The 16,343-nt window shown below is 39.2% G+C and overlaps 2 protein-coding genes across 2 annotated transcripts in view; one reads left to right on the forward strand and one right to left on the reverse strand.

The window, feature by feature from the left end:
• The window catches only part of LOC145457659 (cilia and flagella-associated protein 47-like), a 43,920-nt gene extending 30,974 nt beyond the window's left edge, over positions 1 to 12,946 (reverse strand). The window contains exons 1-17 of the mRNA XM_080335883.1: positions 12,658 to 12,946; positions 12,096 to 12,250; positions 11,230 to 11,484; positions 10,081 to 10,306; positions 8,803 to 8,957; positions 7,826 to 7,962; positions 6,317 to 6,546; positions 5,247 to 5,425; positions 5,101 to 5,184; positions 4,210 to 4,404; positions 4,054 to 4,151; positions 2,698 to 2,864; positions 2,016 to 2,135; positions 1,832 to 1,959; positions 646 to 777; positions 440 to 578; positions 257 to 373 (exon numbers count right to left, since the gene is read on the reverse strand). Coding sequence (XP_080192009.1) covers positions 257 to 373; positions 440 to 578; positions 646 to 777; positions 1,832 to 1,959; positions 2,016 to 2,135; positions 2,698 to 2,864; positions 4,054 to 4,151; positions 4,210 to 4,404; positions 5,101 to 5,184; positions 5,247 to 5,425; positions 6,317 to 6,546; positions 7,826 to 7,962; positions 8,803 to 8,957; positions 10,081 to 10,306; positions 11,230 to 11,484; positions 12,096 to 12,250; positions 12,658 to 12,807 — 2,667 coding nt within the window. The 5' untranslated portion in view covers positions 12,808 to 12,946. The remainder of the gene's footprint in view (positions 1 to 256; positions 374 to 439; positions 579 to 645; positions 778 to 1,831; positions 1,960 to 2,015; positions 2,136 to 2,697; positions 2,865 to 4,053; positions 4,152 to 4,209; positions 4,405 to 5,100; positions 5,185 to 5,246; positions 5,426 to 6,316; positions 6,547 to 7,825; positions 7,963 to 8,802; positions 8,958 to 10,080; positions 10,307 to 11,229; positions 11,485 to 12,095; positions 12,251 to 12,657) is intronic.
• Positions 12,947 to 14,110: 1,164 nt separating this feature from the next.
• LOC145457539 (pleiotropic regulator 1-like) lies at positions 14,111 to 16,247 on the forward strand. Its single transcript, XM_080335757.1, has one exon. It carries the CDS (start codon positions 14,204 to 14,206, stop codon positions 15,569 to 15,571), a length of 1,368 nt encoding a protein of 455 aa, XP_080191883.1. The 5' UTR covers positions 14,111 to 14,203; the 3' UTR covers positions 15,572 to 16,247.
• The last annotated feature ends 96 nt before the right edge of the window (positions 16,248 to 16,343 follow it).

Below are 16,343 nucleotides of genomic sequence, written 5' to 3' on the forward strand. Positions count from 1 at the left end.
ATCACATGCATTTTATTTGTTATGACTACCTCTAGTTAGCAGTACAGTTGACTTCGCCAAGCGTTTTTTTTAAATTACACTGTTACGTCACACTTCACCAAACAGTTTTCATTTGAATCACGATTCATAAGCTTATTATTGTGATGCTAACTCATGATAAGGGGACACAAGAAAAGTCTACGAGTTAAATCTAAAGATACTGCAATGAAGATAGCCTGGAAAGCAATATTTAAAAAATCAGAGTCTGATAACCCACCTGCACGTTTGTCTGTCCCAGCTTTGCATTGCAAGCCAGTTGCAGAGAGTTTCCGTCACGCACTTCTAAAAGAAAATTCCCGTCCAGAGGCGCAAAGTAGCTCGGGTGAAACACGACCTTTTTCGAAAAAATATCACTGTGATAACATAAAGTAGGATTGCAAATTAGACGTCAGGCACAAACCTCGCATTTCAGATCTTTGAACGCTTCCACAACACCGCCAGCTGGTCGAATCGAAAACGCAGTTCCACGTTCAGTCAGGATTGGCGACCATGAGAATTCAGCAGCGTAATTACGTCGGTTGTATAACGTCACGACGGACCTGTTCAAATCATTACGAGAATGGTGAGAATACGAGGTTATGGGAGTCGAGTGCCGTTTACGGTTACCGGTATCCTGCTTCGGCTGGCGATTCGAATGTGGGTTCCAACTCTAATTTCTTTGTACTCAACTCCAATGCGACAGGCACGACGTTGGCTAATACGAGAATGTGACCGTCGTTTTTCCCATTCACGGTGTACCTAAAATGCAAATCCATATCAATACGTTAATTGTCGATTTGTATGAGACAGCAGACCCAAAACCTGTGCCTAAACTACTCGTCACCTTTAGAATGAAAGTTGCGATGAATTGCAAATCTGGATACATATTTAAATTTTATTAGAGTTACATTAACATCACTGTTAGCAAAGTGTAGAAAGACATGGAATAGACATAGGTGATCTGTAACGAAATATTCTACTTCTTTGGAGTACTCTGTCTACTTTCATCACTTACTCTAGTGGTTATGTTTCAAGAGTACTTCCGCTTCTACTATGGGAGTTTTTGAAGTTTACCTACTGTAACAGATCCCTGTTATCGTTCAACCATGAAATGTGTATATCTCGTAACAGAGAGACATCCTGTTCTAGAGTAATTTGCCTCTAGTATAAAACTACTGATTCTCTCGTATCAGGAGACTCATTTGCTAAACCTACTTGTAACAACGTCTGAAATATATTCGTATGTCTTGCGTATATCTGCGTCTTAAGAAGATCTCACCAGGATACAGGATTCCAGGTTAAGTAGTCAGCCAGCTAAACCTATAATACTTTGGTTAGCTATACTTCTACTCCCAGCAACATTATACCATGTATTGTTGCACTACCAACTTTTCAAATTTCATATTTATATTCATTTCATAGCATGTTAAAAAGCAGTGTTTGCATCAGTCATATAATGAAATTGTCATAGTGTCTGTCACTGTGTTACAGTACCAAAAAGCAATCTGCATAAGTCGTGAAGATATATCTAATGATTTAGAAAGATGTCACTCATGAACATCCAACGAAAGTACACGGCACCTCTCCCGAATTTGATATACTTCTTCAAACTACCTACTTGAGTAATTTACAATTCTTAAAATTTCCTATTCCTACTGGTAATTGAGTAGAAATTTACGGCATTACTTACTACTTGCTATTTGTATTTGAATGTCATTGACGGCTACTTTGACCAGTGTACGTTGCATATTTTGGAAACTGACCAAAAATTTACAAACAATCAAGAAGGTGTTTATCAAAACTACAATCCTACAAAATGGATCTCTGAAATCTTCCTTCGTCCTTCGATTCGAAAACCAATCCCAGCTGCGCTTTCGAATTGGGCGGCAGAACTTGAGACAGCGGAGAGGTCTGTCGCAGCTCCTCGCAATTTATCGTCACCTGCCGAAATATGACAAAGTGATTCGCGGGCTTTTAAAAGACATGCCGTCAAGTACCTGAATGTGAATGTACTGGTTCAGGTTGTTGATGATGTTCAGATGTTTCACGTTGGTGGATCTGGTGCACACTTGACAGAAGTCTATCGTCGGAGGTCCGACAATGATCTTATGAAGATCCTGGTAAAGGAAGATGAATTTGAATATTTTTGCCGGTCTTGTAGACCGAAACTCACAGACTGGGGTTATATAGCAGTTGAAAAGGGTCCAAAATGAGAATTTGCTAATACTTTTGATTCGATAATAAAGCTTACTCAGGTTTACTGCTTGATTTATTATTAGTCTTTGGTTAAGGAATGTTTTGAACGTATTATCTGTAACAGAAGCAAAGATTACTAAAGTGATTTATGACATTTTTTTTTGTTTCATTATTCCTACAGCATTCTTCGATTTTAGTAGGGCCGCAAAATATCAAAATAATTACACTTGCTTCCATCAAGCGAAATTTTAGAAAAGTTCGGGAACCAATGTTCTGAACAGAGTACAAACAGTAAATTTTTAATGCTACGATCTCGTAGGAAAAACCTGATTGAGTGCGTCGGTACTGACGACTTATACACATAACACAGTGCTCATTAACCTTTTGGATTTCCTAATTGCCAACGATTGCACCCCGATGGGTGTCAGCTCAAAAATATTCGGATTTATTGCAAATATAAATGTTGTTAAATTGCTAGTTAACCTGTGGGGAAAGTTCTCTCAGGCAGTCCGCTTTTTCGTTTCTTGTAGTCGGAACAGCGTTGAGCCCGTCGCTTATGGGTCGTGCAGCCGTATTTCTTTCGGCGGTCGCCAACGTTTTCGTTGTGAGAAGTTGGGTACTTTCGGGAACAGCTGGCACCGGCGCGATGTCTAGATAGTTATAAGTAGGGCAATTGTTTTTGACATATAAAAAAAAAGTCAAAATTAGGTCAAAATTGTAGCGTGAGGTCAAGAATGTAAAAAATTGTAAACGAAGTCAAAATTTTTTTACAACCTGCATTTCGTTTGTATCGTAGATTTTGCACTGTCGAGGAACTTATCATTTGACATTTTACAACTTGTAGCCTACTTTATAGTCCTACCGTCGTAGACGGCCCATTGTCTGCTCATTGTGAATCATAAACATTCAAATAAAACAAATAGCTTGACATGGTGTTATGCTCAACGTACCACAATATCCCAACTGAAGCAAGACTGCGTGGGCATTGCATGGTTCTTATATCAAGAAGCGCATGATGAAAAATTGTGATGTAGACACCATTGTCGGAATGAAGCAACATGGTGTGTCACCAGCAGTGTACGCAGTAATTCATTGTTGTCAGCCAACAACTGCTGCTGCCGAACGTTCTTTCTCCATTCTCGGCAAGCTACTTAGTAAGGACAGACACTTTCTACCCGAGAATGCAGGAAAGTATCTTTCGTTGTACTACAACAGATTTGAACTATTTCTACCATAATACATTTTGTAACTACTGGAATTCTTCATAGGGCCAGATTTTGTTAAAATCAAGTTTTTTCATGAAAAAATGTGTCAGTTTTTGAGGCAAAAAAGTTTTTTCAGACCAAACTACTTCGTAAGGACAGAAAGTTCGAACCAAAAATGATGATAAGTGGTACAATTCTAACACTATGTGGGAAAACACCTAATTAGGTCAAAATTTGGTCAAAATTAAGTTTTTTAAGGTGAAAAAATGTCAAAATTTTGATTTTTAATGTCAAAATCTTTCGATTTTTAGGTAAAAAATAAATTGCCCTAAAGCATAGGTAGTCAGTAACAAAGTACTTTTACTTTTTCGTAGTACTAAACAAGACATTGCATACTTGCAGTACTTACTCAGGTGGTTCTGCTTTTCGACTACAAATTACTTCAGGACTTTCCATACCTGCCATTTTCTTCTTCTTAAAGTGAATTTGACATGTCTTACACATTGCTACTTCCACTTTGTAATTGCAACGTAGCTTCTACTTCTACTGGAGTAGAAACACTATCTACTTTGACCACCTCTGCGTAGAAGCTTCCAGCGAGATTTTAGCCGCATCAAAGTCACTAACAAGATACCTGTGGCGTCGATTTCTCTGGCTGAAATTTTCGGAGGCACCAAACCTTTGCCGGGCGTAATGCCTAGATCGGTGTCACTATTGTGAAGCATGAATTCTCTGGCAAAAATAACCGGGAGTCAGGCGAGTGGATTGGAAAAGATTTATCAATGCTCACTTGAATTGCGTGCTTTCTTTTCTGTCCACGGCGCCTTTTCGTAAATAGTCAATGTACTTTTGTTTGTGCTCTTTAATTTTAGCGTCTTCTTCGTCGTCGTAAGTGTAATCGGGGTCGGTGTACGTGTATCGTGGCATGTTCGTGAAAGGGGTTTTGTAATTGATATTTTGGTCGCTGGGACGGATGCTTTGGAATCTAAACAGGCAAGAGCGAATGCTTTAGAAATGAATTTTTTACATGCAAGTAAAGTGGTGTGTATGACGGATATCATCGCCAAAACATCGCACTTCTCGCTCAAATATTTTCATAATTTGCACACGTAAAAGATTTAAACTGTGTTTTGCGTGGCAACAATACGAGATATGCTGCAACTCGGGGTTGTCAAAATATTGGTTGACTCAAATCGACTGGGACCCGACTCTACCGTGATATGTTAAAATACCTCACCCCGACCCGAAATAGCTACTCAACATTACTTTTGACCCCGCGATACTTAATAGGATGGGTAGCAAATATGGCATTGAATAGTAGAAAATATTCATTACCATATTAATCGTGAATCAAATTAAGGGCAGAGATCAGAAAGTTAGCTTATCCGCGAGAGTGCCAATTTTCTGATTAAAACTTTTATCCGTGACGCATAAAGTTGGATTAGATTTCGCGCTAGGATCCCGAGTCGTCTAGTGAAATTTTAACCCAGCTAAGTAGGTGCCACGATGAACAGTTTTCGAACAGACGATTAGTATTCGCCCAGATAAGCAAACTTTATGATATCCGCGTTTGATCTAAGATGAAGATAATTTTCATGAAATCATTAAAAATGATATATGCATTGTGCGACCACAAAACAACGTGTTTCCGAGTGTATTTGAGCAAAATAAATTACAATACCTGTCGTCTGGGTGTACAAGTATAGCGCTCTTATCTGCAATTCTCTTGTTCTTGATGATCGTCTGCGGCTTGCTCTTGGGAAATCTATCAAACACCACTAAGTTTGTAGACAAGGCTAACAACAAGAATAGCTGCATTTGTAATACCGTTCCTGCTGCTTCTTATAAACGGGCCGCGCCGATGCGATATACTGCATCGGAATCTCCTGGAACTTTTTAGACGAAATTTTCCATTGCTCGGAATCCACAATGTCTCCGATAACGTCGATGGCTTGAACTGGATTAAAATTCCCAGCTTGCCGTGGACGAAATGTGACAATAATATCCTGAAATGAATTGAAAATTGAATACTACAAATATAAGACAATCAAGACTCCCACAGTAGTTAAATAGCATGGTGGATGTAGCGGATGCAGAATACTATAAAACATACATAATCTAGTGATATAATCAGCTTTAGTCTATTCTTTATTATTGCTGATTTAAAACATTATTCATCATGAAAAACAAATGTCGTCACAAACAAACACGTCGTCCAAATATCATATGATCGACCGAAAAGATCATCGCTGCATCAAGTATGCCGGACCTGATGTGTGGAACAGTATCCCGCCGGCCTTTCGACAGTCGACGAGCATGTCCACATTCAAGTCGAAATACAAGCAATTACTACCAAATGAATACTAGTCCATCCTCAAAATTACCGGACCACGACTGACCTATCGATCTCGCCTTCCATGACATGCCACCCCATTTTTGTCGCTTGCTTTTTTCTATACTATCTTCTTTACTTTTCATTCAGTGTGCATGCCTCCTCCTCTTTACATTGCCTAGGCCAAGGTGGGTGTCTGATTCTATAGACTACTCCAAGTCGCTTCGACACCTTCCTATCTTTTCATTGTATCGCATTTGTGGTGTGTTGAACTGATAAAATTGCTAATAAACCAATGATGATGATGATATCAGAACTGTCAGTAGCATAGAGTCAAAATTGTACCAATTTACAACACTCACCAACAAAATTATCAACTGATGAAGTAACTGTTGTTTTTTACCATTGTAAATGTGTTGTTTCAATGACTGCATCAACCTAGCCAACCAACAAGGTCACGACTAACCAGTTCAGTAGAACAAATGCCCTGTACACATTGATCACATAAGTATAATGATCCATTATTCCGCATACTGCCGTTCACATCAAAATCTTCAGAACTCACTTTAGTTTCGCCAGCCTTGATTTTGACCGCTGGGGGAGACACATCGAAGTGAGCTATTTTGCGAAATTCAACTTGAAGCGGCAAAAGCGCCGATTCATTCACGATAGAGCATATCCGCTGATCCATGCAGCCACATTCGATATCTTCGAACTGGATGACATTACTCGGGACGATGTTCATCAGCACGGGCACTGCCGTAGCTGTGACAGCAACTTCCACGTGTCGTTTTGCTGAAATAAGCAACGCAATCAATGCAAGTTGATGAACTATATTGCTTTAGTGTCCAAAGTTAGGCACAAACATTCTTCAAAGAGTTTGCCTCATTAGTTTGATGACATTTTCATCCCGCCGAGAGATGTTCACTCTCAAAATACATACCTACTTACCCCCACCCAATAGTAACCTAGCTAACAGATCCATTACCTATTCAGGATCTGTTTGCGCTTAAGCATTTCATCTGTTAATCTTGATTTTAGTAATCATTTGTACTCAAGCCTTTTCAGATAGGCTGTTCTTACCACTATATAAAGCATCTGCAAACCACCATTTGTTGGTTTTTTACGTTGACGCAAAATTAATTGTAAATCTTACTTAGTCTTACTTTGGTTCCTAGCTTACGTTAATCTTAATTCTGTTACATTCGTTGGCCGTATGTTGCTATTGCTGTGTTAAGTGTCAGCTATCTTCATCAAGTTGTATGTTGCTGTTGCTGTACTATGTGTCTGCTATCTTCATGAATTCGTATGTTGCTGTTGCTGCACTACGTGTCTGCTATCTTCATCAAGCTGCATGTTGCTGTTGCTACACTATTCGTCAGCTATCCTCATTCGAATTCGACTTGAGCGTACTATTATGTTAATAAAGTTGTGGAACGCGTGTATGAATTACAACAATTAGCATCCGTAGATAACCCCATAGACAGGCTTCTTAGCCTATAATCGGTAGAGCAGGATTTAGACTGCCGCACAGAAACAGGATCTATAATTTGGAATTCACTACCATAATGTATCTGAAAACTGCCGTATGATAGATTTTAAAAGAGTTTACTTGACTATCCCCTACTGTCATTTTAACACTGTTACCCTACTTAGCCCAGACATTGTTCTTATTTTATATATTTGTTACCATTACCTAATTTTTTCTTTCCATTTTGATTACCGCTTTTTACAACCAGGTAATGTAGAGACAGTGTACTTGTTTGATCAGACTAGTTGACCTCTGAGGTCATATCTATCACTCTTATCCACTTTTGTTTTCAGCCAGTATTATCACAAAAGTCAATTTTTTCAGCTGGTTTCATTACAAAAAGAGATTGACAGTAACCGGTAACGCCCACCGGTTCTGTAATTTTGAGGTTCTATAGAACCGGAACGAACCAGATGAATCCGATACCGAATACCATGCATGCGTTTTTCTTCTCTATCATCATTGATGATGTCTGTTTTTCTTGTATTTCGGTTAGATGAAAAATAAAGACCGATGAAGTATAAATTTTTTTATCGTACTTACGTCTTTCGATGCTCGTAAGAAAACTGTCATTGCTCCCGATCATGTCGAACGATAAAAAGAGAGAGAAATCCTGTCTCGGAGGTGGTTTTTCCGATGACTCCCAGCCGACGAGGGATCCATTAAATCTTGGGCTGAACCTGTTTTGTAGTAGGAAGCTGATTATTAACAACGGATTTCCCACTTGTCAGGTGTACTATTACAAATATTTTCTCTTTTTTTGGTGATTTCACTCGATAAAGATTTTTGGGAAAAGCGCTTGATCGAATCTTCAACAAAGTAAAATCATACAGCCTAATCTATACTTCTGCAGGAGTAATTATATTGAAGGTAGTCAATGTAGTCTATGGGGGTACGCAGTAGAAGTACTTCTTGATTACAATTGTAATTGCATAAACTTCATGCAGACAGTTGATCACATTCAGGTTCAATTACTTCAAGTCAGCTTCTGAGCAAGTATCATTAACAACCGGAGGTGGTCAAAGTATAGATTTGTGTAACATGCACAGGTAATGCTGTAAATTTCTACTCAATTAGAAGTGGCAGTGGGGATTTTCAAGACATTCGAAAACCAAGGAGAAGACGTAAGGTCTGATTTTTTGAGACAATCGCCGCCGACAGTTATTAAAATTGCAAGATGCATCTTTGCGACTAGCCCAGAAATGACTGTGGACGAGGAAATTGGGTGTAACTTTCAAAGATATACTATGTTACAATCACACATGGTTTTCATGTCAATTCAATTCATGACCATGATGCAAAACGAAATATAAAACGAAACAGTACTTTTTCTTCAAAACTTTAGAAGTAGAAGTATAACAACGTAACTATTTGAGTAAGCAGTCGAAGTAGTCAAGTAGACAATACAAACTCGAGTTTACTGAAAAAGAGGAAGCATATCGTAATTGACCACTTATGTTTAACGAGTGCTTTCGCAACACCAGCGATTCCCTCATTTTGTGAAATGTTATCGAGCACACCGAAACGAAACAGGAACGCTTTGGTAAGCTCCGATCTTCCCCTGGTTCGGAATCACAGTGATAAGTGACGTCAGGTGATCGTACGCTTTTCCGCGGATTCTTTCCATGGGCGACGTCGCGAGAGTAGCCGCAGTGGATTTGGTTAAATCGGCACCCTTCAAAAGTGATTGTTACCATGAGCGCATGAATACTCAGAGGTGGTCAGAGTAAACAGCATTGCTACTCAAGTAGAAGTGGAAGTATTGTTGAAAATTTTAACTCAATTACAAGACGAGTAAAAACTACATCGACTGGAAGTACAAAATGGACACTGGACAGTCTATATTAGTGGTACGCCTCCCACCATCGAAGTCATTTCAAGGGGTACGCGGTAAATGCATTTCTTTTCAAGTACGGTATAATTGCAGTTTTCGCAGATAGTTAACGTAAATTTTTTCTAATGCAAGAAATGTCTTCATCGAGGGCATAGGAAAATACTTGGTGTCATTCGACTACATTAATTATGCCTGGTTAGTGTGTGTTAGAATCCTCCTCTGATTAGATCATGAGCCGCATCTGTTTGGAAATTTTCGGGCCGACTTATTTGCTAACTTGCCCGTGTTAATAACCCTATATACATTTGCAGCAAAGTTGAGTCTTTCGTTAATTTGTTGGCTTGCAAAAAACAATTGAACCCGGACAAAGGTTGAGAGCCACTGTTCTAACTATTAGGTATTTTCAAAAAGTAGATTCGATCGAGAGCCGCATACTTTGGGCAGTTAATCAAGGTCGGCTACTGTCAAAATTTCAAGCTACAACAAGCTACAAATAGACACAATTTTTGAGATGATATTCAGTTGTTACGTATTCATAAAAAGACGCAAACTTATCCAAAAACTACTCTCTACTTTTCAAATCCAAAGGAAAAAGGTACCTTGAAGTTGACTGAAGACATAACCACTCGTGCAAGGAGCTCAAGTAGGAATCATATTAGAGTACATCGATCAAGTAGAATTTAAAAAATATATTCATTATTAAATATATCAGAACCATTAAAATATCATTAGCGGAAAAGGAATTTCAAAAACTCGCATCTAACTACGTTGTACGTATCCAATTATGACCCTGAAGACTATCGGCTTGAAAAACATCGGGTTTTAATATATTTATATAACAAATATATTATGAAAATGCATATTGAAGTTATGTTCCCCAAAATGTATTTTGAAAAAGTAGAAGTACTTCGTTACTGACCACCGTGTATAATTTGAATACTAGATGCAAAGTATATAATCTCACAGCTTCTTGTCCATCCACGTCCTCCTGTAACACGGAAACCCATTGTACATCATCCGGGCCGTTGTTATGTAATGTGGCGTGATATATCTTGTCCGTCCCGTAGTACGCCGGACCGAACGGCACGCATTTCAGTGGTTTACGTTTGTCGTCCAACACTTGCAATTCTTGCTCGACTATCGAGCCCTTGATGTGCAGCTCCGTGTCTTGCAGGCCTTCCAATTTCACTCTGTAATTGTGAGTTTACGATCTATTAATGGAAATTTGAAGGTAAGACTTAAGGAGAAGACGTCTCTGACAACAGGCGAGACGCAATGACAACACCAGGTCTGACGATAGTCGCATGCACCAGGAGGTGGTGTCACTAATAATGTACTTTGACTCTTTCAGTGTACTCAAGTAGGTTTTGCCTACTTGGAGTACTTACTCGAGTTGTTACATTTTTCGACTGCTTCCACATTGACTTGAACAGATTTCGAAAAGTGAAAAGTAGTTTTCGGAAAGGTATGCATCACTTACGTGTGAGATTGTCAGAAAAACCGGGCAAAACAGCTCTTGCATCACGTTAACTGAATATATTTTCAAAGATTGCAGCTATTTGTAGTGCAAATATTTATTTTGCGTTAGTCGCGAAGATGCATCTGCTCAAAGTATGCGACCCATCAACTAAATCTTCTTTACAATATCAATTCTCGGACCTTTCATATTCTTCTTCCACTTGAATTGGTCTTGACATGACATTCAAATCGATATTTTGCTTGTAATTGACTGGAATGTGCAGACGTTACTTCTACTCCCACTCAAGTACGAATGCTGACTACTTTGATCACCTCTTAATGTACCGTTTGAATTTATTGAAATACAGTGAAACTAAATTTGAGTTATATTGGTCATAAAACACAAAACGGTTGTGTTGGTCTGTTGCTCTGTTATTTCTATTTTCGATTGTGCCATTTTATAATTATTGACACTCTCTCTTTCTAAAGAAATCGGTGCAGAACAGAATCGCGGGATGCTAAAACAGTACCGTAGCTTGATTTACTCAAATGCAAGTAGAAAAGCAAAGAAAATTTAAGCATCATCGTGAATAATGTTTTTCCTCTTGTAAAAAGTAATTTTTGAGCCAAATATATTGAATACCGGGCTACTCACTTAGCAATTTCACTAATCTCGCAGGGTCTTTCAGTGACGATCTCGACCTTGATTAACTGGATCGTTTTCGGGGCAACTTGACCCCTTTTCGGAGCAATAACGAACGGTAGTTCGCCGTCGTAGGTGATTTGGAATTCTCCCGGTTTAGAGCCGTGATTGATCAGAGCCACCTCTTTATGAATGACTCTGCTGTTGGCTACCACTACTCCGAAATCCACAGGTCCTTCAAGATCAAGCAGCGGAGTTGGTGTATATCTGAAAAGCGCAATAAATTCTTGACAGACGCATTCAAGTAACTTCATGAAATGATATGTTTCCAAGTAGAGTAATATTGTTTAAATCTTCGTAGCCATTCAATAGGTTTGTAATTAAACTTGATGAAAGCAGTTCCTCAAGCTCATTGCTGAAATTCCTGCTGTACAATTTTTAATTACGTGTTTCTGATCGGAAAGTGAACCATAAAGATCTACTGCGTTGGGATCAAGATTAGCGAAAGCTTGTAGGGTCGAGCAATAAAATTTATAACCAGAACAAATTATTTTAATTCTACCGGAACCGTTGAAGTAATTAGTTGGGCCCCATTAACTTGAACACAATATGCAGCTTGCGCTTGCCTATGACTGAAATCATTCAATAAGTTGGAATGTATTGTTTGCAAACAAATTAAATTCAACCGTCAGTCTTTACGATACCATAAAGCTGTAGCAAACAGTGCTTGAAATTTTTCACACTGTGCCTCACCAACTATAATGCTGTGCCTCCCTTAATGAATTCTATCATGTATTCCATAATATTCTATAGTTCACGAAGCACAGATTTGAAAATCCATCCTACTGATTTTAGGCATGAAATCAATCTTGACTCACGCATATAAAGGTATCTCCACAATATCCTCGTCGACAGCGAGAATGATACGATCTCTTGCATCTTCTGCGATGTTGCTTTCAAATTCGACTGTCGCATGGAGGACGAGACCCGGTGCAACTGGATGAGTGGGGTTCTCAACGATGAGCCGAAATTTCTAGAGAAATTTTGTGAGAGTTTGGTAGGAGATGCACATGATGTGCTACTATAACAACACTAGGACTATATGTACTGAATTATTTGTACATTTGAATGGATATCATATAATCTCTCTTGTTTTAATTTTTTATATATTTTATTTTACAATATACCATGCAGTTATATTCAAAGTAGATTTGATGTAATTGTAATTCTAAGCATAGAATAGCTTGTTGCTATAAAATAGGATTCTGATCCAAGAAAACCAGCTACTAAACATTGCATCTATACCGCGAAAACATATTATTTTATGTGCATATTGCCCATAATTTTGCTTCGGAAATTTCGCATGGCCAAAATTGAAATAAAAAGAAATTTTCAGGATGATGTGAGGTGATATCCTGAGATAATTTTATTAAGACTCACTTCTGTCACTGGAGCGTGGAATCGAATTTTCTTGCTACCTTTACTGATAACAAGCACCTTTAATTCTGTTTGGAGAACTTTCCCTACTTCTGCATCGGGGAATTCGATGATCGGTGGCTCTATCCGTACACCAGCCACATCTCCGTCCATTTTTATCTCTTTTATTCAATGTTCTGACATTGTCCAAGTATAATTGCTGATAACGTTTTGTCTCAACGAATATGTAGGGATGAGACAAATAAGCTAGCACTGTTTACAGATTTCCCCTACATACGCATCATGATCAGCAAAACGATACCATGGCAACCGCTTCTTTCCACTTCATTGATTAAAGTCGATTCTTGAACATTGCTCAGTGATTCCGACCTTTGAGAATGCCGATTTTTAGTAAATTTCTCATGTTTACTGAATACAGGATAAGTTTTGGCAATGTGGAGATATTGCTGGACTGCAAATCCAAATAGGATATCCACACTATACGGCAGGGCTTCATTGGTTGGGTCCGGCCCGGTTCTGATTTTGTAGTTTCGCGTTCGCTATATGTAAATCGTGAAGAATATCAAATGCATCTCCCACTGTGCTTCCACAAGGGCCATTATTTACTGCAATTATCACAACGCACATGAAGATGTACATTTGTTTGACAACAACTATTCGCATTATTATCTTATTGCTTCACACATTTCACTGCCTGGTACAGTGCAATAAAGAAAAAAAAATAATGTGTGATGCGTTCGGAATCACCGCATAACACCACTGAGCTATATAAACACATGCAAATAGATTTCTAGCCGCTGCAGATATGTAATCAAAATTTCGTTTGCATTTGGGGCATATGGTGGCGCTATCGCAGCACACTAGTCACTGAAGCATATCGCCACAATACCATTCCGTAACTCGACGTTATCGATGCGCGTTTCCGTAACTGTTTTTTATGGCAGTTTTCGTATAATATTAGGAGTCCGTCAGAGTGATTTTAGCAATTATTTTATGCAGCATTCAGATAATTATTTTTAGCTTCAGTTATTCAACGATTTGACCGTGATTGCGGGCAATAGATACCTGCACCGGCGTATTGCTGCTATATACATACACGCAGTTTCATTCGTTTTATAAATATGAATATTTTCGTTTATTTCAAAATATCCCAAGATTGCGATGAAATGAATTGATAGGAAGGAGTTGAAACGGCTTGTAATATTTCTTCAATCAGACACCCACCTTTGGCCTACAACATCTGAATGTGAGGCGTGTGCAAGGATGAATGAGAAAGTAATGGAAGCCGCCCCTGGAAGGTTACATAACATGAATTATAGACAGCCAGACAGAGACAGGCAATCAAAAATGAATGGCATTACAAATTCATCGATGCATGATTTATTTTTCCCTTTAAATGATCTCATATAACATCAATCATCGTGCTTATTTAACAAATATATAGCCTATAATTTATATGTCTCTATAGAATAAATTTTAAAAAAAGTAACATCATTTAATTGTAATTTACAGACATTCTGAATAGCAACGATCATACAGGTTCCGAAAGATGTCTGAAGAAGTCACCAAGCACTCGGTCCACACTCTGGTATTCCGTTCCTTGAAGCGATCTCACGACATGTTCGTCTCCGACCAAGCGTCTCCTCTCGGAGTAATAAAGGAGGCCGCCATGATTCGTAGAAACTCTAAAATGCGCAGTGCTTACGGTCCCGTACTTCACATGCCGACAAATAGAGAGACAAAGACCAAAGATGAACGTACATCGACAAAGAACAAAGAAGAAAGTAAATTGGTATCAAGCAATCACGATATGGAAACGGATAATGTCCAGAATAATTTCCAAAAAGTAGACAATTCTGGAAAGGCTTTGGTCGCAGTTAATAATAACACCAAGTCATTATCAGTAATGCGTAAAGCGCCCGTAATGCCAAAGCCCAAGTGGCATCCGCCATGGAAACTCTACCGGGTTATAAGCGGTCATCTTGGTTGGGTAAGATGTGCCACACTTGAACCCGGTAATGAATGGTTCGCCACCGGTTCCAATGACCGCACCATTAAAATCTGGGATTTAGCCAGCTGTCAGTTAAAACTCTCCCTAACTGGTCACATAAGCACAGTACGAGGACTTGTGGTTAGCGCTCGCAATCCATACCTGTTTTCTTGTGGAGAAGACAAACTAGTCAAGTGCTGGGACTTGGAACAGAACAAAGTAGTGCGACACTATCACGGTCATTTGAGTGCTTGTTACGGCATGGATCTCCATCCGACAATTGACATTTTAGTGACTTGTGGACGAGATTCAGTCGCGAGGGTTTGGGATATGAGAACAAAAGCCAATATCATGACATTAGCGGGACATTCCAACACCGTAGCGGCCGTGAAGTGTCAAAGCGTCGAGCCTCAGATCATCACCGCATCGCACGATTGCACGGTAAGGCTTTGGGATTTAGCTGCCGGGAAGACCAGAGCAGTGCTCACCAATCATAAGAAAAGTGTCAGGGCACTGGCATTACACCCACGCCAGTACACGTTTGCAAGCGCCTCCCCTGACAATATAAAACAGTGGAAATTTCCCGACGGAAATTTCATCCAAAATCTCTCCGGACACAATTCCATCGTTAATTGCCTCGCTGTTAATTCCGACGGGGTGCTGGTGTCTGGCGCTGATAATGGAACGCTTCATATGTGGGACTGGCGTACCGGGGCGAATTTTCAGAGGACAAAGGCACCTGTGCAACCGGGGTCCCTTGACAGCGAAAGTGGAATTTATGCTGCTACCTTTGACCGTAGCGGAAGCAGGTTGATAACTTGCGAAGCTGATAAGACAATCAAAATTTACAAGGAGGATGAAGAAGCCACGGAAGAAACCAATCCTGTTGTGTGGAAGCCGGAGATTGCCAGACGAAAAAGGTTCTAAAGATTAACGGCTTGGATCAATCGACTGGATGGCGTGAGCTGTATTCGAAGTTTACGTCGATATGCTGCATTCTAAACAATTTAATAGTTTTTATATGCAATGAATTGAATGCCTCGACTAGGAAGCAGTCATGTCCAGTATTTTCAACCAAATGTCTCTGGAAATATTGTATTGAAACAAAATTGTACTATGGTATATTGGTACCACTACTGCACAGGGCTGGTCAGTGACAAACTTTATGGAGGCGGAACCACTTTGGACAGCATGTTCAATTTGTTCATGTGTGTGAGTTTTTATTGATTTCATTCATACCGCCACTGAGCTATTAGGTGTGTCACCCCACAAATTCACTTTTGATATGGAATGTCCTTGTACTATGTACGATTGTACGTACACAGATTGACATCTATGTCAATGTCACAAGTTCTGTTTCTTTCACTACTAAAATAAAATGTTGATTCAGGTAAATGATTTTGTAAGTTTACTGAAAAATCGCCTGTGTTTTTTATCCACTTTGTAATACCGTGATAGTAAATCACAAGGGCTATTTAATGTATTTATATAATTTTAATTACATTGCTGACTCGACCGATTTAGTCCGTGGATTCCGTGTTTCTCGTAACGGAACGCTTGTTGATGTTAGGATGCATGGTTAAAATAAACTGCTTTTATTGAATTTGATTTGACAACAGCGTGAATGGTTACGAGCTACGGCATAAGGAAAAGGTGAGAACGGGGATAGATCAGTGAAGGCCTAGGGCACAGTCTAGGT

The sequence above is a fragment of the Botryllus schlosseri genome, chromosome 15, assembly GCF_051294905.1.
Source record: "Botryllus schlosseri isolate E-star chromosome 15, Bs_hap1, whole genome shotgun sequence".
Classification (NCBI taxonomy): domain Eukaryota; kingdom Metazoa; phylum Chordata; class Ascidiacea; order Stolidobranchia; family Styelidae; genus Botryllus; species Botryllus schlosseri.

Bases quoted from the DNA above. Each gene is read 5' to 3' on its own strand.
- LOC145457539 (XM_080335757.1), top strand. From the start codon at position 14,204: ATGTCTGAAGAAGTCACCAAGCACTCGGTCCACACTCTGGTATTCCGT.